The 20,974-nt window shown below is 27.5% G+C and overlaps 4 protein-coding genes and 2 non-coding genes across 6 annotated transcripts; 3 read left to right on the top strand and 3 right to left on the bottom strand.

The window, feature by feature from the left end:
• Window positions 1-1,381: 1,381 nt before the first annotated feature.
• On the top strand, window positions 1,382-1,453 carry Trnaq-cug. Its single transcript has one exon. It is a non-coding gene; the product is annotated as a tRNA-Gln (tRNA).
• Window positions 1,454-4,536: 3,083 nt separating this feature from the next.
• Trnaq-cug lies at window positions 4,537-4,608 on the top strand. The gene has a single exon. It is a non-coding gene; the product is annotated as a tRNA-Gln (tRNA).
• A 3,529-nt stretch (window positions 4,609-8,137) lies between these two features.
• On the bottom strand, window positions 8,138-11,857 carry LOC119672348 (differentially expressed in FDCP 8 homolog). Its single transcript, XM_038083371.1, has 3 exons — window positions 11,152-11,857; window positions 8,562-8,891; window positions 8,138-8,484 (listed from the first exon to the last, which is right to left on the bottom strand). The coding sequence occupies exons 1-3, from the start codon at window positions 11,855-11,857 to the stop codon at window positions 8,138-8,140; spliced, it is 1,383 nt and encodes a 460-aa protein (XP_037939299.1).
• Window positions 11,858-13,492: 1,635 nt separating this feature from the next.
• On the bottom strand, window positions 13,493-17,152 carry LOC119680122 (protein KRI1 homolog). The gene is made up of 7 exons (XM_038092801.1): window positions 16,932-17,152; window positions 16,596-16,880; window positions 16,178-16,505; window positions 15,253-16,111; window positions 15,032-15,195; window positions 14,618-14,974; window positions 13,493-13,496 (listed from the first exon to the last, which is right to left on the bottom strand). Exons 1-7 carry the CDS (start codon window positions 17,050-17,052, stop codon window positions 13,493-13,495), a joined length of 2,118 nt encoding a protein of 705 aa, XP_037948729.1. The 5' UTR covers window positions 17,053-17,152.
• Window positions 17,153-17,192: 40 nt separating this feature from the next.
• On the top strand, window positions 17,193-17,802 carry LOC119673318 (autophagy protein 12-like). Its single transcript, XM_038084582.1, has 3 exons — window positions 17,193-17,333; window positions 17,385-17,521; window positions 17,589-17,802. Exons 1-3 carry the CDS (start codon window positions 17,285-17,287, stop codon window positions 17,709-17,711), a joined length of 309 nt encoding a protein of 102 aa, XP_037940510.1. The 5' UTR covers window positions 17,193-17,284; the 3' UTR covers window positions 17,712-17,802.
• On the bottom strand, window positions 17,801-20,956 carry LOC119673317 (NADH dehydrogenase [ubiquinone] 1 beta subcomplex subunit 5, mitochondrial). Its single transcript, XM_038084581.1, has 4 exons — window positions 20,784-20,956; window positions 20,434-20,660; window positions 20,270-20,376; window positions 17,801-18,028 (listed from the first exon to the last, which is right to left on the bottom strand). Exons 1-4 carry the CDS (start codon window positions 20,866-20,868, stop codon window positions 17,890-17,892), a joined length of 558 nt encoding a protein of 185 aa, XP_037940509.1. The 5' UTR covers window positions 20,869-20,956; the 3' UTR covers window positions 17,801-17,889.
• Between the last annotated feature and the right edge of the window lie 18 nt (window positions 20,957-20,974).

Raw genomic sequence — 20,974 nt, 5'->3', positions numbered from 1 at the left:
AATTTACAGCCACGTATTAGCTAACAATGATCTGCCTAACCAACATACGAACCAATAACAATGCTTTGAGCTGGCTTAATGTGGAATACAGAAATGAAACCTATATGGTGCTGTAGGGTACAAAAAAACACCGAATAGAATCGGAAGTGAAAAGATAAAATAACATTTTTTTAACAAATAAATAGTAAACAAATCAATTACTTTCATTTGTGATCCAGAATGTTTCAGCAAAAAAGTTCCAGATATTTGTTCGCTGAAGTGCAACTTATGTTGTATATGGTTACAGATAATGTGGATTCTAATAAACTAATTTTGATGATTTTTAAGAAATATAAAATCCTTTAATATAACTCAAATAACTTGGAATAGTATAACAATCACTATAATATATTAATATATATCTTAACATATACAGATTGGTATACATTTCAAAATTATAATAATAAACTTTAATAAATCATTAACTCTTAAAGAACCAATTTTTTACTAAGGAAAATATTTTCTAGTTCCTCGGCATTATGTTAAACAAAAACAGAACAGTGACCTCAGATATAACACTTTAAGGAAAATGAATTTGTAACAAACTTAAACTTAAAATATAGAACCACTTTTCCTGAACTATTCGGAAAGAAACTCTCAAATTACAGGAATTACAGAAAGATTTCTTGAAATTTGTTTTTCATAAGCTATGTGTAAGGACGGACTATAGAAGAAGCTAAAAAATACCTTTTAATAAATAAAAATAAAAATAAAAATACCTTTTAAGAACGATACATGGGGATCCATCCCCATATTAGTATCCCCATATTACTATTTTTCTAAAACAAATGTTTTTGGTCAATTGTGGTCAATTAGAACAACTTGACCCCTTTTAGCAGGTAACCTCTCTGAAGCAAAAGTTGTCTGCCATTCAGTACCCGCTTGAAATTATTTTCTATTTAATTTATTATTTATTTATTTAATTTATTTTTCTATTTAACAGAAAAAAAATTTAATATTAATATAAATAGGATAATAAATCCACACAATTTTAATGGTTAAAATATATGATTTTTTAAAGATTAGATGTGGGCTATATTGCTACAAATTCTAAGAGATTGGAATCAATATTATTTTGTTTTAACATATATTATATTGCAATTATATAGTTATTTTATTTACGAGTACATATATCCTTACACCGTTTCATATAAAAAATCACATACTGGTATAATAATAAAATTTTAAACAAAAATTAAATTTTTAACAATTTTTTATAAACGCAAGTTAATTAAAATATTTAAAGTAATTTTACTCAAAGGATAATAAGGATATTGGCTCTAATAAAAATATTTTCAAGGTCAAATCACAAACTTCAGAAAATTGAATGCCAATGTCATATGGTTCCATGGTGTAATGGTTAGCACTCTGGACTCTGAATCCAGCGATCCGAGTTCAAATCTCGGTGGGACCTGAAAGAATTCATTTTTTGTGGAATTATTTTTAATAGTATTTTTAAATTTTAGTTATTTTTGTATAAATAATTTAAAGAAAAAAACATTAGCAGCAGTGACATGATATCCTTCGTCTCTAAAACTAACGTGATATAAACATGACATTTTTATTAGAAAAACAAGAAATATATGTCATACATAAATGTAGAAGGACGAAGACCAAAAAGCTAGTCTTTGCTTTCTTTTCAGTATAACAATAAGTATATTATAAGAAACTATTTTAAATAAATAAATAAAATACTCTTTGTAGCGCGTATCTTTGTTAATTATACAATCTTGGCAATCGGCATAAAAATGCATATTATTTAAAACTGGTTATATGCCTAATATTATTTTTCACCTACTGAAGCTGTGGAACTGTAAGATATAATATTGAACTTAATATTAATTATTAATTTTACAAAATTCTTAACATCGTTTATAAAAGTAATTAAGTCATACATTAAAAAAGTGATCATTTTAAATTGTTCTATTAAATTGAAAAAAATACATAATGCTAAGTAAACTCTTTCACTTTACTCATTCATGCAGGTATTAAAATAAACAAAAGTCAAAGTGTCAGCTATCAGCACCAAAAAATGTTAAAAAAAAAATAATAATAAAAATAATTTTTTTCAAAGAGTAACAATCTTACTAAATTTCTGTGAAATTTCTCTGTATAAAATGTTCAATATAAAAAATATATTAATTAACTGCATTTAAAATACACAATAAAAATAGATAAAATGTTCTATAGTAAAATATACATAATTGCAACAATATGCATTTGAATTAATATGCCGTTTTTTTGTAAAAAGTGCCAACTAACTGCACTAAAAATAGGGAATAAAAAAAATGTGTTAAAAAATATTTGCAAAAAATAGATAATATGAATCATAAACTTATATTAAATTTTCAATATTTTTTGTTTATATTGATTTATTTAGATAGAGTGCAGTAGTATATCATCTGTATTCAATTTTATAGCATTCTAAAACCACAACGTATCTATGCGCAATACTGATCAAATACACTATAATAGTCTGAAAAATTTTTTCATTATATTCATTTAAAAAATTTACTAATTTAATTTAATTTAATTTAATTTGAAATAGTTTTTAAATTGATATTAGGTCTGTATACACAAGTGCGTTCCCCTAGCAAATTTTCGAGTAAACAAGAGCATCTGAGAGACCGTAACATCTCTGTCGAAATTTGAAAATGTTACGCAGACTTTACTCGTACATTTAATTTCGAGTAAAATTTGTGTTGATGTGTGAATCAGCTGTTTTAGTTTGAATTTACGCGACACTGGTGTTCTCATCAGACTTTACGCGCTCAGTTTGTACTTTACTTGTGTTTTACTTGAGTTCTACTACGAGTAACTCGTAGAACAGACCTAATGTAATTAATGAATTATTGCAAATTCTAAGAGCTAATAAAATCAATATGCCAACAGATGCAAGAACATTAAAAAGCATTCCTAAAGAATTGGTTACAAGGGAAATGGGAGAAAGAAGATATGTATGTTACGGCATTAAGCATGCACTGATCGATTAAGTTTCATAATTATATTACTATATTGTATTCTATTTATTAGAGGATTATATTAATATTAACATTAAGTTAGCAGTAAGAAATACTAAACTATTTTTAATATTATTATTTATCTTATTATTTAATTTTATTATTTTATTTTATTTTATAAATACAATTTACTATAACTATATATTAATATTTAGTAATATTGTATTTAATATCAATAAATCAACAATTTCAACCTTAACTTTTTTAAGTTTTATTTTCGTTATTTCAATGTTTTCGATATTTTGCAGAACGCAACGTTACTCTGAGATACATATAGAAGAGTAAGTTTTTATGCTTCTCTGCGATGCATATGGAAAAGTAAGTTATTCACTTCTCTGTGATGCATACGAAATGCATATGAAAGAGTAAGTTTTCTCACTTCTCTGTGATGCATACACGGTGCATAAGAAGAGTAATTTGTTACAATTCTACGCGACTAGCGGATTAACGAACAACTTCTCACGACTAAAGCGACTCTTAGACGCTCTCTTCCGCACTTAGATTGCTCAGTATTATAATTTCAGAAAGATTCTTCCGCCACTGAAAATGTTTGCTGGGAAACATTGATTAAGGAATTTCATTGTCTTTGCTTGTATGCGAAGCATTTGGTAATCGTATTGAACTTGTGTTGTTTGTCTTATGTCTTATGCTGTTATATTATTTCTTTTTCTCTTTCTAACTTAAGAGGATCTTTTTTAGAGTGAATTTTCTTTTAACATTGAACTTTTAATATTTATGTTTATACAAAAGTTGTTTACAAAATTTTTTATGTAGATATATTCTTAGGTTTTTTAGTACTACTAGCTGACACTTATTTGTTGTCCTATATTCTTAATCCAGTTTTTTCGTGTAATTAGCTAGTAATTTAAGTGCTATGTAGTTCCTGGCGTAGCAAGAATTGTGTAAAGGAAAGGTTACTAAGCAATTTTTTTTTGTCGTAGTATTTTTGCAATATATTATCTGTAGTTTATATAGTCAGTAATGGTTCTATTCCTTAATCCCTTTACCTCCCACTTGAATACGCTACTGGATATAATTTGAACTTAGACTTCATGCGTCCTTAAATTAGGACGGATTAGGGACGATTTGTTTTGTGGCATTAATACAATTTATAAATCAATTCATATAATGTATTTGCTATTTTTAAACTGAGTGGACAATTTAGTGTTGTTATAAGAGTTTATTTAGTAATATTAATATTTTCAATTTTTAACTTACTTAAGTAATAATATTTTATTTTCTGACACTACATTTTTTTAAATTTAATCATATGTATTATTTTATTTATAAATTTTTTTAAATTAATAAATTCAATTATTTCTTGTTTTTTTTGTTTAAATAGAAAACATTTTTTGTTGGGTATTAAGAAATGAATATTTCTCTCTTAGCTCTTTTAGAATATTCTCATTTTGTTGCAACATGCGCATTTAAGATCTAAAGAAAACAATAAGAGCATTTGTCACTGCACATATAACAAGGTTCCATGGTGTAATGGTTAGCACTCTGGACTCTGAATCCAGCGATCCGAGTTCAAATCTCGGTGGAACCTGATTTATTTTTATAAAAATATTTTTTATTATATTAATAATTTGTACATTTTTTTTTAATTTTCTGCAGATAAATGAAAATACTAATGTGCTTTTTATTTTCACTTATCTCATTTATCATTCACAAATACTTATTTAAACTATTAATATATGCTTATACTACTACACCCAGCTTTTTATTTTCTAGCCTGACCCCAAAGACTTGTTACTATATAATTTCTTTAAAATATGATGTTTGTTTTGATTTGTCTCTACTTAAACTGTAATTTAAACTCTACCCTACTTTTAAACTTCTTTTTAACTCTACTTAAAGTGTCGCTTGGATATATAAGATACAGTACTTTTAGTGTTCAGTGTAGAGAGATTTTTGTGCTTTTATCGAGAAAGTCACTAGTAAAGTGTAAACAGTGTTATTATAGAGATAATTTGATCGATTTTGAAATTTAAATTATGTTGATATTTATTTCGTTTTTATATATATTATGTTGATATTGACAATGTTACGATATATTTAAATTGTTTCCAAATTGTATTCTCCGATACCATAAAGTATTCTTTAGTACATACAAATCTGTAAGTAAGAAATTCCTGAGTTGAAATTTTTGTTTTATACTCCAAAATTTGGGGTACTTCTATGTTTAGGACGTTTTTTTTTAAATGACAATAACATTGTGATAATAAATCTTTATCTTATACGTTATGTTATGTTAATCCTTTTCCGAGTTAGTGCATCTGGGCACTTTTACTCTATGACAGCTGGGGGGATTCTGCACAGTCCCGCCCATCTCACTGACTAATTTGAGTATTACTGATAATCTTCGTGATTATTGAATGATTGATCTAAGATCGGCGTACCGCACCGTGCGGTTAGTGATTACTCTAAGATTAGATAGTGATAATTAGGGCAGCCTGTCTGTTTTCGCATATAGCTTCAGAGCTCTGTCCCTTACGTATTTTTTGACCGGATCTATTCTAAGGTCTCTTAGCGTGTCATTCTTGCGGATGTACCATGGTATTTTGAAGAGCCTTCGGAGAGCCTGACTTTGAGAAACTTGTAGCTTTTGGATAGTAGAGTGTACGTAAATTCATAAATGTAGTGATTTAAAAAGTATTAATTTGGGATTTTCAGATCACGTGTTCCAGAAATTTATTCTATTTCTAGAACATAGGGTGCTGAACAATTTATATATATGGTATAAATATTAACTTACTCAATTATTCAAATACAAAATCAATTATTTGATTTGTTTAATTGTTTTAATTTTAATATTTTATATTTAAAATTGAATATTAAAATTAAATATTGTAGAAAATAGCTTTTTTTAGCATGTTTAATAGTAAATATTAATATTAAAAATTTAATACTTTAATGCCATTTTCTCCAAAACCCAAAACCGCATCCATTATAAAAAATCCATCTTTTGGGAAATTGATGTTGAAATCCATGTACATATCATTTTGGATTATGTGCCTTTAGCAAAAGGTAGACACAATATGCTTAATAACACAAAGTTGCAAAAGGGGAGAACCATAAACTTGATAGAATAAAGACTAGATGATAAGATAAACACTTAGATTAAGATGCATAGGATAAGAAAAAAGTAAGAGTGAATTCTAGTTAAAATTTACTAACTAAAGCCCAATTAACTTGACGGTTGGGCTCCGTCAAGATGAAGGAGCCTAACCACTTTTATGGGATGGCGCTATAAATCAATAGAGTTCAAATTATTGATAAAACAGATGGAAGACGCCATGAAAAATAGAACTCCAGTTAAAATACAAATTGAGAATAAAAATATTTTTATATAACAAGTAACTGACTTTAATTGGGCAAGGATAGTTTTTACTGTATTAAGAAGTTTTCTTTTATTAAGGTAAATTTTTTCTTGCCGATAATGGCGTGTCTTTTTATGACGAAAGAAACTATTTAAAAGTTAGACCGATTCGAATAGCAAAGAAAGGCAAAGACAAAAGTTTTTTATTTAATTTATTGAAATTTGGCTGACCATACAACGCTGTTTCGAGTATTGCCAAGTACTCTTCATCAGTGGTCTTTGGAAATAATCGAATTTTTATTTAATTAGTTTATAGTCCGTATATAATTTGTTTGGACTGCAAGTGCCAGGCTTAGAACTCGTGCCTGTCAAATTAGAAGCGATGACTAATCGTCTTTATCCACAAGAAGCCAAGGCTGCACAAACATTCAATGCTCAAGTTCCAGGTTTTATTGACACTTATTTTTATTTAATTAGTGACACCAACCAAAGCACTTGCCGTGCTTTAAATTAGAACGAGCTTATAAACTACAGCTTTATTTGGAAACACAAGTTCAACAATTTGAAAGTTAATCTTTGAGCTTGCCTATTTTTGTTTCAAAGCTATTCTTTTTGTAGAGACATCTGATATGCATATTTTTTTAACTTACTATATGTAAAGCGCCTTTTTTGGGTGCAATTTTACAAAGAAGCTATGCAAATGTTTCTCTACAAGTTCGCTAATCGCGTTAAGGAAAAGCTGAACAATATTATTGTTCATATTTCCTATAATTCTAATTTTTAAGGTAAATTTTTTTTCTTTTTTTTGCCGATAATGGCGTGTCTTTTTATGACGAAAGAAACTATTTAAAAGTTAGACCGATTCGAATAGCAAAGAAAGGCAAAACAAAAATTTTTTATTTAATTTATTGAAATTTGGCTGACCATACAACGCTGTTTCGAGTATTGCCAAGTACTCTTCATCAGTGGTCTTTGGAAATAATCGAATTTTATTTAATTAGTTTATAGTCCGTATATAATTTGTTGGACTGCAAGTGCCAGGCTTAGAACTCGTTTTCTTTTATTGTTAGAGACTTTAGGCCTAGGCTTATGGAAAACTTTTTTTTCTGTAGATAGACAACTAAAATCACAATGTGAGAATTTAATACACTAAAACAAACTATTAGGTTTCATTTATTAAAATATATATAGCATGTTAACTATTAAGGTATTGCACTCCTTTTAAGGTAGCGGAGAACCTCAAAAGAACCTTACCAGTAAAGAACTGGTATTTAAACAGCAATATCAGACTCGATAATTTTAAGTTTACGTTTTAAGAGAGCGGGATTAGATTATAGCGAATGGTTTATGATACCGTCACCATGAATTAGACATAAACTGCTGTCAGCGTGGACACACCAAAAAAGCTGTTTGGTGCAAATAATATGACCACTAATCAAATTTGTAGAAAGAAACCCACACAAAAAGCCATATGGAAATAATTAAATTTTTTTGTTAGAATATTAAAATTTATTTATCGCATACGATAATTATTTTTCTTAATTTAACATATATATATATAAAATATTCAAAGCCAATCTATATTAGTACTCTTACAACATATATTTAACGTTTCAAATTAATAAACATTAGCTAACATATTGTGACAATAAAATACATATCACAACAAAATTTAAAAGTAAAGATTTTAAATGTATATTTACAAAAAATAATAATAATAAAAAATATATTTATATACAAAAATTTTAAATTTAATTTAATCTTCATTGTTATCGTTTTCATTTTGTTGCAGTTGAATTTTGCGATTTTGAAACCTAATACATTTAGGACATAACATTTTTTTTCGCGTCAGACAAACTCGGTGATATATTGAATTACATTTATCACAAATTATGCAACCATCATCAAATGGATATATGACCTCACAATTGCTGCAAATTTCACATATATAAGCTTTAGCTGTACACATGGAACAATTACGTATATGGCGATTAAAATTGTTAAAGACTTTTGACAAAAATTCCATTAGAGTACCATTTTCAGTTTCTTCTAAATCGTGTATTGAATAAAATTCATTGGATTGTATTAAATGACGTCGGATACCTTTAAATAAACAATAATAAACAATGATTAAATTTAACAAATGTATATATATAATATTGCTAGATTTTTATTTATACCAATTTGATTGTCTATTAGTTTTTCCTCCATTGCCAGTCGGCACTCAATTAAATATTTACGCATATAAACTAAGTTCTGGCGAATTTTTTTTATGGTACATAGCTTCTCCAAGAAAACAAATAATTTTGGATTTGCCTCTTCTAGTTTAACCAGTGGTTTGTCAAGAAATAAATTAATTTCTTGCAGGGAAGCACGTGATACTTTACGTGGTGCGAAGTCCCAATTATGTATAACTCGTGCTGGTATAATGCTATTATCATTCCAATGACACGGCGGACAATAATATAAGCCATTATAATCACACAGGCGTGGTTCGATCCAAGCATGCTCTATAAAGAATATAATTTATAATAAAACCTTTAAAGCGTATTTTTGTTTATTAAAGTTAGCCAAATTAGGAAATGAAAGTTATAGAGTTAAAAGAAAATGAAAGTAAAAAAAGCCATCAGCGAAAAAAAATTAAAGCAATAATTAATAGTTTCTAAAATTGCTAAATCTATTGATAGGATAGTGCTCATGAAGAATATATATAATTATTGATAAAGACAATTATATGAATAGACAGCCACAATATATCCAATCATAATTCATTCATTAAGATATCCGAATTAGTACAACATTTTTGAACATTTTTGGTATATAATAAAGGATTTTTCATTTGTTATCGCTTTAGGTTCAACAAAATAAATAAATAAAGTTGGATAAAAAGTTGATGTTTTATTTTCTTCACTTGTAATGAGTTAAAAAATTTATACATATATATATTTATAATTTTAACGATTGTTCGAACTTATAGCGATACTTATTAAACGTATTCAACACTTCAAATAGAAAATGAAGTCTTACCAATGTTACATAAACATTTATGATACTAAGACCACTTAAAGAAAATTATTAAATTTATTTTTGATATTAAAGACGTCTTCTGTAACATTTAAGACAAAAATTCAATTTATTTTATATCATTTTTTGTTCATATTCATACTAAAAGTGGGGAATATTGTGGTAAAGATATTTCTAAGAAAATATTTTATATTTATGTTGTTGTTATTGTAGCCCGCCGGGACCTGAAAAGCAGACAACATGTAATGATTAAAAAATGAATGTAAGGGTAGGGGATAGAATTAATCAACCGGGGTCCAGCCGTAGAGACTTAGCTACCTCTCGGGGATGAGTTCAAAGGTCGATTGGACTTAAATTAGTGTGTGCAGTGGAACAAGAGAACAGGTGGGCGAAGTCATGAGGGTACAGCTGTAGTTTGGGCACACGTGGACGCGTTCATGCGTGACAAGTAACTGTTCAGCACATGGCTATATCCTAATCTCAAGTGAGCTAGGACAGTTCTTGCTGCACGGGGGAGACGATTCTATATAATTATAATTATTGGTATCGGTCTTAATTGTTTATTATAAAATTAGTATTAGTGTGTTTACATACTTTTTTTTATTTAAATATATAAACAAAAACTAAATTAAACACTGCCAAAAAAAAACTTTTAAAATATTATAAAAAATATTTTGAATATTAAGAACAATTATTGTATGTTTAAGTAGTGACGCATAATTGTGTAGTTTGTTTTTATAAATAATGACTAAATTTATTTTTTATATGGTTTTATACGATTTTTATAAGATCTGCTTTTACTCAAGATTTCCTTTTTAGTATAAAGTTATTCTAAAAAAACTGTATTTTTCTTTATATCTAAATGGTTTTTACAACCATTATATATTAATATGTTGATCACTATTGAATATAATGTTTAGTTTCCGGATGATGATTTTAGACTAAAATCAAAATATCAATAAAATAAAAATTATTATAAAATAAATAATGGTCTCTTAATTTTGATTTTTAACAACAAGAAAAAATTTAACGAATTAGTCTGCAAAAACACTTTATCGAGATGTTTTCTTAATAAAATAAATATAATAATTACAAATAAAACTGACAAATTGTTTATTAAATTTGAAGGTCTCTACAATAACTAAATTCTTCGTTTTATATATATTTTTAATTTTTTGCACCGGAATTTATTAAACAATAATTAAGGGACTATGTGGCTCTAATTAAATAATAAATAAATTTTAAAATTTACATATAATATAGATACATATATTAAAAAGTGAGATTTATACATTATTAAACAATATTGCAAAATCGAGTTAAATAGTTTGCTATGATATATAAAATTAAATTAATTAGGATCAAAATATACTGTAATTTTGCAATAATTTTAAAGTGGTGGAATATAAATGAAAGGCCATGGTGTTGTGGAAGGAGCATTACAAACAATGACAATGATACTAATTTACAAAAATAAAAAAAGAAGCACTTAAGTCTTAAAGTTTAAATTTGTAAGTGCTATGCAATGCTAACGTTGTTATTTTAAACAATGAAAAAGCAAATAATAATAGTAACTAATAGAACACACTACTATTTTTATGCAATTTATGAGCGCAATTAACTTTAAAAAATACCATTTTTAGCTTTCTGGCCAAAACACGTCACAGACGTTGGCATAGCTTAAAAATAAAATAAAATGCATGAACAAAATATAATTAGCGTATGAAAAAATTATTTGAAACTTACTAAAATTTAATAATGTAGCACATTCGGCGCACTTATAACGTTGAGCCGCTAAACCGATTTCGGGACATATTTCAGCAATTGGATACTGACGTTCTGAAGCTATCACATGAGCACATATACGTATAACACTATCTACACATTTTTGATGTGCCAAATAATTGCAATCACTGCAGATATAAGACGTTTGTACAACACTCCATATTATACCAGTACAAAAATCACAATAATAGCGTACGGCACGACGAGTTCGTTGATGTACCACAAAATGGTGTCCCACTACAGTTTTGACTGTAGAAAATGTTTCATTTGGACCAGCTTGCGCTTCTTGTAACTCTTTAAGTGCATAACGTAAGTCTACCAAATGCCGTACCAACCAGCGACGTTCATCACTACATTCTTCGCTTAATAATACTAAATCTCGACAATGAGCAATTGCTGCTTCCAAATCTTGTGCATTTGCATCTGATGAAAATATTAAACGCCATTGCTCTTTCACTAATGAGGCTGGTATGGGCAGCGATTTATCATTGTGAACTGTGTTTGAACTATTGATAGTCTCTTCAGTTGTTGATGTTGAAGGCGTTGGAGTTGATCTGGTGGGTGTTGTTTGGCCTTGCAAGTAACTGGAAGCAGTTGATGCACTCTCACTAATAAAATTTGTCACTGCTCCAGGTATACTTGCTATACTATCTCTGAAAGTGCTCATTTTTTAATTTGAACACATCTCTTGTTCGTAAAAATATAAAAAGATTATGTTTTCATACACAACAAATGTTAAACAAAGAATTCCAGCTGACGTTATCAATTTCTTTGCCAAATGTCAAACTATTATGGCGTAGAATAGTGAAGCCGGCAATAACGACACTTTAAGTACACTGCACTTTTTAATTTCAATTATACGCATAGATATATGCAAATTAATATAATATAGGCGTAAATAGCACATTCACGCTATCTCATTGATGTGGTTTTGCTTATTAAGGCCCGTAATGCGGATTACTTACCAAACAAAGTGCTTTCATATTAACGAGCTCATTATAAATAAATTAAAATCTTAAAAACAAAATATTAATTTCGTCTTCGTTTCAGCGAAATTAATTCGGTTTTTCCATACAAAATTCAGTTTCAATGTTAGAACGAAATTAAGGAAAATGATCTTAATTTTGTTGAAACCAAGACTGCAAATTAAGAGAAATTTCGAATGCAACTATGCGAAAGATAAACTTTAAGCAAAAAATAAATTGAGATAACGAAAAAGGGACACATTTTTTAAAAACAGACTGTAATAAAACCGGGAAAAAATTTTGAAAATAGTACAAATTTTTTAATTTAAATATAGAGAAAAAACTGTAACTGTTGTTAATTTGAAATAGAATGCAAAATAATAATGCACATACCTTAAATCCAATAAAGTTAATAAAACTAATGTCATACTTTATAGTTAATTAATTTTTAAAATTTTGCAAATACAAAATACAAATAATGTTTTGAACATGAAATTTTTCACATTTGATTTGTAAACAAACAACGTATGATCTCCTTAATTAAGGACAGTATTAACATTTTCCATATTAGCTTAATTTCATTTTAATGAAGTTAAGAATTAATAAGAATTAAGGATACAAGAAATTATTTTCATTTTAACGAAGTTAAGGAAATTTGGCTGTCGGAAAATGTCGAATGCGACCCTTAAAAATAATTTCCCACAATCGAAAGGACTAAAATTTAAAATACTTGTCATATGTAAAATGTAAACAAATAAAAGTTAAGCTAAAAACAAAAGTGTTGAAAAAGTAAGTATTTAATAAAATCGTTGCTTTTATTAATTGAGCATGTAATAGATATATACAATATTTAGATATAGATATAATATATCAATTATATAACATATTTTAATTTTATTGTGTGAGATATTGAGTGAAGTTTGTTTATTTCAAAAGGATTGCAACAACGGTGTATTGTGTTAGATATTAATTTTTGGAATTTAAATATGGCTTTGTTTCTATTGCTCACTGTTTAACACACATATAAAATATTTATTAAATTTGCCGCGTTTTCCATTTTAAAAGAATTATTTTACACAAAATCGAAATTATTTTTTTATCAATGAATTTGTAAACAAACGAAAGTTCTTTAATAGTTTTTTTGACATATAAAATCTCTATCGGCTGCATAAATTAGATCACTATAATGTGAACGTTTAGCTTTTGAACTTATTAATATTATAATTTATAAGAATTTCTTTATATGCTTTTCATTTTACCCTGTAACTAAAATATTTTTAAATTAAGTATGATGCTTTATATACACTATAATTAATTCGATGATTTCTAAAAATCATTTAACTGTGTATATACAAAAATGTTTAAAATATATTATTTAAAAATGTTTATATTATATACAACTAGATTTATATAGAATGTATGTAAATAACATAGGCAATATGTTTTTTTCTTATTCATAAAATTTAAAACATTTTTTGTAAGACTTATCTAAACTATATTCCTAAATAAAAATTATAACAAGTTTTTTTTATCGAATTAAGAAAATATTTGTTCAAGGTTTTCAGTAAACGGTCGTTTAAAACACCATTGTAATATCATGTTTAAATGATATAGTAGACGCTAAAAAAAATTAAAACGTTTCGAAATTCCAAATAAATTTTGCTATGCATTGAAATACATGTGGTTCTAATTTTAGAAAATATTTTTTGTACATAGTTGTGCATGTACGGTGAATCACCGTACTCCTTTTTTCTTCCTCTGCGACTGTTGGAAACAAAAACTTATTAAAATGGATCAAAACGAGTGAGTCATTTCTCCATCAGCACAGTAGTAATCTTTCGACCCACGTGTTGATATTGATAACGTTATTTCAAAAATTATATAATTTTGTATACCACAAGCCATAGGGTCATTTCTATATAAAACTGAAATGCGATATGAAACAACCACTTCGTCTTATATTTCTGCTAAAAATAAATCACATCAATTGTAGGCTGTTCATAAAATTGAACAATCGGCCTAGATGTGAAGTATAAAATTTTCACTAAAGTTAATTAAAAAAAAATATAAAAGAAGAGTTTAAAATATATTCAAAATCCAATATTTTATTAAATATAATAATTATTATTATTCCATAATTTTAAAAACTATATAAAATAAAACATATAAAAACATATTTTTTTTATTGCGATTTTTTTCCATATTTCTGTTTATTATGAAACTTTTTAGGATTAATACCGTAGGCTTTTAGTCGATCATCACTAATACCATTTCCTTCATTTTCTTCTTTTTTTGTGTTAAATGGATTTTTCTTATTTTTATTTAAATTAAATTTAGAATTATTATTTTTAATATTTTTCAAATTTTTGGAATTATTATGCAAATTCTTATTTATTTTTGAAACTCCACAATTTTTAGTAAATGGATTATTAATATTTTTTTTCTTAGTTATATTACTTTGATTTGTTTGCATTTTATTTTTATTTGTATTATTTTTAAGCTTCAAATCAATGTTTGTAGTATTATTTTTATCTGATTGATTATCAATTAACTCAGAATTGGTCTCCAACTTAGGCTTCTTATGAACAGACATTTCGGTTTGAGGATTTTTTACTGTCGTTTCTGATGAAGTGTCTATTGTTTTAGCCTTTCGTTTCTTTTTCTTTGATTTTTCAACTTTTTCTGTTTGTGGCTGTTCCACACTAACAGAATTAGGTTCTTGACTCTCCTTATTGGTTGGTTTTACATCAACAACATCTTTTCCTTGTTCTTGTTGTTGTTGTTGTAACCCGACATCTTTTTCTTCATCTTCATCAGATCTAAAAATTAAATTATTACAAACATTTATTCAGAAAAATAAATTTTGTTATGCTTACTCATCGCCATATAAACTTTTAAATATTTTGCGTTTTAATTCTTCATTTTTCGCCTTTAATCGATACAATCTTTGATCTTTTTTTTCGATGTGATCAGGTCTGATTTGCACAGCCTTTTTCAAACTTACCCATTGATTAAGTTCCTTATTTTTTGCCAATAAAATCTAAATAACAATACAATAACTTAGTTTTGTACATGGATATATGTGTTATAATATTACTTCCTCAATTGTTAAACCAAAATCATTTGGAGCAGTTTCAACATATTTAAAACGGCAAGGTGTATCACCAATTATATCCTCGCAGTCCAGTTTATAGTATTCATCTATATATTCTGCATATGTTTGTTCATCTTCAGGATTAAATGGTGGCTTTTCAGCTTCTATTATTTCCTTAAATTTATTCTTACGACGTTTACGTCCTTTTCTGCCTTTAGTGTTCTCAATAAGTTCTTGTTGAAGCTGTTCTTTGGCAGCTATAGGATCATAATCACAATCCATATTGAAGTCATCATCTTCACAATTAGGCTCATAATCATCATTATTACCACAATTTGGATTATAATTATCCCAATCTTCAATTTTTAAATCATCAATATCAGAAGGGCAATCCGGTTTTTCTTCGCCCTCATCAACTTGATAATATTCCTCATTAAAAATTTCTTGCATTCTTTTATCATGAGCATCTGGATCAAAGTCTTCGTCGAGTTCTTCATCCTTAAACCCCAGCTCATCATTACCAGTAACCAATTTAAGTTTGCGTATTTTTTCTTCAATTTCCTTTCTTTTAATATCTTTAATTATATCAATTTCCTTCATCTTCTGCTCTTTTTCTTGTTTTTTACGTTCTTTTTGCTCTTGCCGCTTTTGTTTGCGTTTATCATCAGTACGTCTCACAGAATTTTCTATAGTACGCGGATATCGCTGTATAAATTCCGCATCAGGTTCTTCGTATCTAAAATTATATTTCTGCTCGAATTCTGCTTGCTTTTCTAAATCCTGTTCGTCTTCAGATAAAAGTGTATCATTGCCAACAATTTCATCATAAGTTGGAATGTCGTTAGTGTTAGCATTTTCATAACTAAATGTGAAATATAAATGTTTAGATTTATTAAATATTTAACATATTTAAATATTGCTTTTTTACCCTTTATTTAATATATAATCACGTAAAAAACGCTCACTTTGTGGTAGTTTGTTGCTACTCCAATAATTTTTAAGTGGTGCCAATTTTTCTTTAGCATTTTCTTCAATATCATCTTTTTTTCCTGCTAACCAATTAACATAATCTTCCTCTTCTTTATCTTTTTCCTCTTTAGTTTTTTGCCGTTTTTTAAAAATACCACCAAACTCTTCATCTTCAGAGTCTTCATTGCCTAAGACTTTTTTAAACTCAGCTTTGATGTTTCGTTCTTCTTCAACTATTGTGGGCGAAGCTGCTCTATCTCCAACGTCTTCAGTTTCTGAATTGGAATCTATTAGATTGATAAACAGTAATAAAAATAACGTCAATGTTAATTGCATTACTAATTTGTTTATTACAATTTCAATTTTAAAATCCCTACCATCTTCGAATTTTCCTCCTTTTTCAAGTATAATTGTCCTTTCATAATCTTTTAATGTTACTGGCTTCGATTTCTTTTCTTTCTTTGTTTCTTCACTATCGCTATCCAAGTGGTCAAAAAATCGTGTATTCTTATCGTAAATGGATGGATCTTTACTTTTTAATGAAGCGAGTGTTTTGAAAAATTCCTCATCAAATTTTGTATCTTCTACATCATCTTCTTCTGAGGAATCACTATCGTTGCTAGAAAAATCTGATTCCGACACATCTAAGCCTCGGTCTTTATCTAAAATAAAGTTCTTTAATAAGTAGTACTATAAAATAAGTTGCAACTTACACTTCTTCAAAAGTTCTTTTTTACGAAAATTATTATAAGATTTTGCATATTCTTTATTCGTGCTAAGTTCTTGTATTTCATTTTCACTTTCATCGGATTGATCAAATAATTTTTTACTCATGTTTATTTTGTATGAAAATTATTCCTTACAAAACACAGCGCCCCTACACGTGTTTATTGTTGTTTTTTTTTCGAACTGTCAAACTATGTGCGCACTGCCTTATCATTTAGTTTCGTTAAATTTTCACATCATCAGCTGGTAACGCTTAGGAAATTGTTTATCTTAAGAAGTGTTAATATATTATTATTATTGTTATTAAACTGATATATAGTTCTAAACTTTGATTTTAACAATGGCGGATGCAGACGATACTTCCAATACTGAAAAAGACAATTCAAAAAGTTTGTATACTCTTTATCTCTATTAGGTAAATTATAAACAAATTATTTTAGTATGCATTTTATTAAATGCAACTGGAAATGTTCCAATCATTAAAAAGAGAAAATGGACTGTTGATCCAAATAAAACTGTGAGTTGGATACAGAAATTTATACATCAATATTTAAAACTAGATGCCTCTGAACAAATTGTAAGTCATATTTCCTTGCATATATCAATTTTTCATAACGGTGATTCAACATATTACCATATTACAGTTTCTCTACGTCAATCAAACATTCGCTCCAGCTCCAGACCAAATCGTTAAAAATCTATACGAATGCCATGGCACAAATGGAAAATTGGTATTGTACTATTGTAAAAACCAAGCGTGGGGATAAATCAATAAAAAGCTAAAATCATTTATATTAAATTACTTGTTTTTGTTTTGTTTATTTGCAGCTTATTACATTAAAGATCTTTTTTGAACTACGTTTTTGTTTTTATTTAACAAATTTATTGATAAAATTTTTACACAATTTGCAAGATAAGCGCATAAGTGTGAAAAATAAGATACAATTAGCCCTCACGTATAGCCGTTAAAGCATCTGCAGCCTCTTTAGAAATCCTGTGATATTTTGCAGTGATTGGACGATAGTAATAAGATTGGTAGTCATGAAGTTCCGCCATTTTATCTTTGATTTGCTGCTCGAGAAGTCTAAAAGAATATGATTAATGTAAAATAGTATTTATCCTTTTTAAAAATTAATTAAAGATGATATATACCCAAAAACCACTTATCTATAATGGTAAACATAGCTGTTCTTGTTATAATAATAACAAGAAAAAACTTAAATAGCAGGAAAAATAATTAAAATAAAATAAAATAATACAAGTATTTTGTTGTACTAAGAAAGCACATAAAAGATTTTGAAACATACATGAAGGAAAGGAATGAAGAGCGATAGAGTACGGGAGTACATTTTACATTGATCAAGTTCACCATCTTAATAGGATGGAACCATAAATCAATGAACATACATACAAACTCAAGTTTGTATGTATATCAGTGAACTGCAATGAATAAAATTTAAACACTCAGAGTACACTCTTAATAAACAAGTATAAGTGCGTATAAATGTTTTACTCATACGCTACTTATACGCATTCACATTCGTTACAGAAATTATTCATAAGTGTTTCCGTTAACGAGTGCCGGTAGTAGTAAATCATCTTCACAAGAATGCGTACAATTTTTTAAGTAGATAAGCATACATAGAAGATGACTCATGAGTCATAGCATATACACGACCGGTATAAATCAATTAGTGCACGCATCAAAAAGAAATGATTACCGATTTTATCAGCATTCGTAGAAATTTTTGCCGACTGTGGCGTAATACTCATGAATGATTCATAAATCACTTACATCGTTTTTGTGTCGAATGTAAGTGTTAATGATTGTAAGAGTATAAGTTATTATAAACCATTATAAGTTCTTCAATTTATTAATGAATCAGGTGGAGTTGAGTATACGAAAAATAGAGTCAGAAAGCGTATAAATGAAACACGGCTAATGATTCGAGGAGAGTGTTGAGTACTTATTGCAATTCTCTTATGTGTATTTGAAAAATATACATATAACTGACGTCGTTGGATACAGTATTGAAGTTAGGATATACATAACAAATACAGATGTTTATACATTATAAATAATTGCATGTTGTTGTATCCAGACAGTAACTGGACACAAGGACTTATCGCGTTGCAAGTGAAAGTCGTCTTTTATCTCTAAAGATGTAGGTCGAAACCTATTGACAATCCTGTTGCAAATATGGTTTCGAAAACACATTTTTTTAGTTTTAATTATGGTTCACTGATATTCCGTTTAAATAGGTATCATGAATCATGAATACGCCTACATATTCATGATACACAGTCACAGATTGATAAATGTAACATGAATGGAAGATCTATGATAATCACACATCGTTCTGAGTTTAACTAGAACCAGAATTAAAAAGATTTTAAGAGAACTTAAATATTTCAATCTAAGTTACAAGAGCATATGTAAAATTAATTTTAGTAACTTCATTTTAAAATATTTTTATCTAAAAATATCCTATCGATAGATACATTAATAAGTTAATAATTGTATTTTAGTTCAATAATAATATTTCATTAATATTTTGTGAGAGTGTGACTGTTTGGTATTTGTTTAAAATGTTCAATTGTAACATTTACTTCGGTTTAATGCTCAAAGTGAAAAATATTTATTTAAAACCGATAGTTTTTTTAAAATAAAATTTTACATTAAGTTTTGGAAATACTTAGAAAAAGCTAAGTAACGCTGATTAACTAATTTCCTATTTCCTAAATCCTATTTTTATTTTACTAGTTTTAATTTTCGTTAATTGCGAATTATTTACCATATATTTTAATAATGACAATTCTTTATGATTTAGAGTAGCATTTTAGTCACTCTTCCCTACCTCTTCTCTGATAAGTAAACAATGGTTTAAAATTGGTTACTATATATCCAGTTTGTATTTTTTTATACAATGGGAAAACTGATTTCTGTCAATAAATATATATAATCAATACCAGTATTGGAGTAAAAAACCACATACATAAGTACCCCTGATAATTTAAGTAGTAATTTTCGTGTGAACCTTTGCATTTTAAAACTGCAAAGTGGACAAGTGTGAAATTAATATTTAATTTCATAAATTAATAATTAATAAGCTTAATATATAGATTGGTATAGATATAGTATTGATATAGAATTATCAATTATTTTTCGGTTTTATGTGACTCGACTATGTTTTAAAACAAATTGGAAGCTTTTTGCAGATAAGTAGTTTCAGAATATATGTAAAAAAATGTTAATTTTAATTAGTAATAACAAAAACTATAGAATTATATAGAAATATTAAGAAAATCTCTTAATTATAATCACCTCAATTGCGCTTTCTCATTTTCCTCATATAAATGATGCAAAGCCTTCTCATATTCTTGTTGTGGTGAGGTATGAATATAGCGTGCTATGAAACGTGAAATTGGGTGCTAAAATTTAATAAAAGTTATAATACTATATTATATATTACTATATTTAAGTTATACTCTATGATATTCCCAATATTTAGGTTCATAGTCTGGTGGAATTTCCGTCAATTGAGCGGGTCCAACAAATATATTGGCATACAAAGTAATTGCAACAATTGGTATTAATCCAAGCATAACGTAGAAATGTAATAAATCCTTAAATTTGTGCCATTGGAAACGGGATGGTGTTATAGGCATTTGATGACCATGATCACCACTCATTTGACGCAATCGTATTTGAAGTGCTAAAATAAATATATTTGTAAGTAAATCTATATGTGTAATAAATAAATATATAAGTAACAAATATTCTGTTGTTAATTGCGTAATTAGTACTTTTTTAATAAATTACTTCACTATATACTAACCATTTTTGCATATCGGATTTTGCAATATATTCCTGCAATTGGACAAAGCTACTGCCGGCCGCACAAGGCTACTCCAACTAACCATTATTAAAGTTTTATACTTTTATTAATTTCAGAAAATTTCTTATGCAAGCTAAATCCCCGTTGACAACCAATGTGAGCTGTCAATTTTGACAATATCTAAATATTTT

This window comes from Teleopsis dalmanni, chromosome 1 (genome assembly GCF_002237135.1).
Source record: "Teleopsis dalmanni isolate 2A chromosome 1, ASM223713v2, whole genome shotgun sequence".
NCBI lineage: Eukaryota > Metazoa > Arthropoda > Insecta > Diptera > Diopsidae > Teleopsis > Teleopsis dalmanni.
The sequence above is the reverse complement of the archived record's forward strand: the minus strand, read 5'-3'. Positions and strand labels throughout refer to the sequence as shown.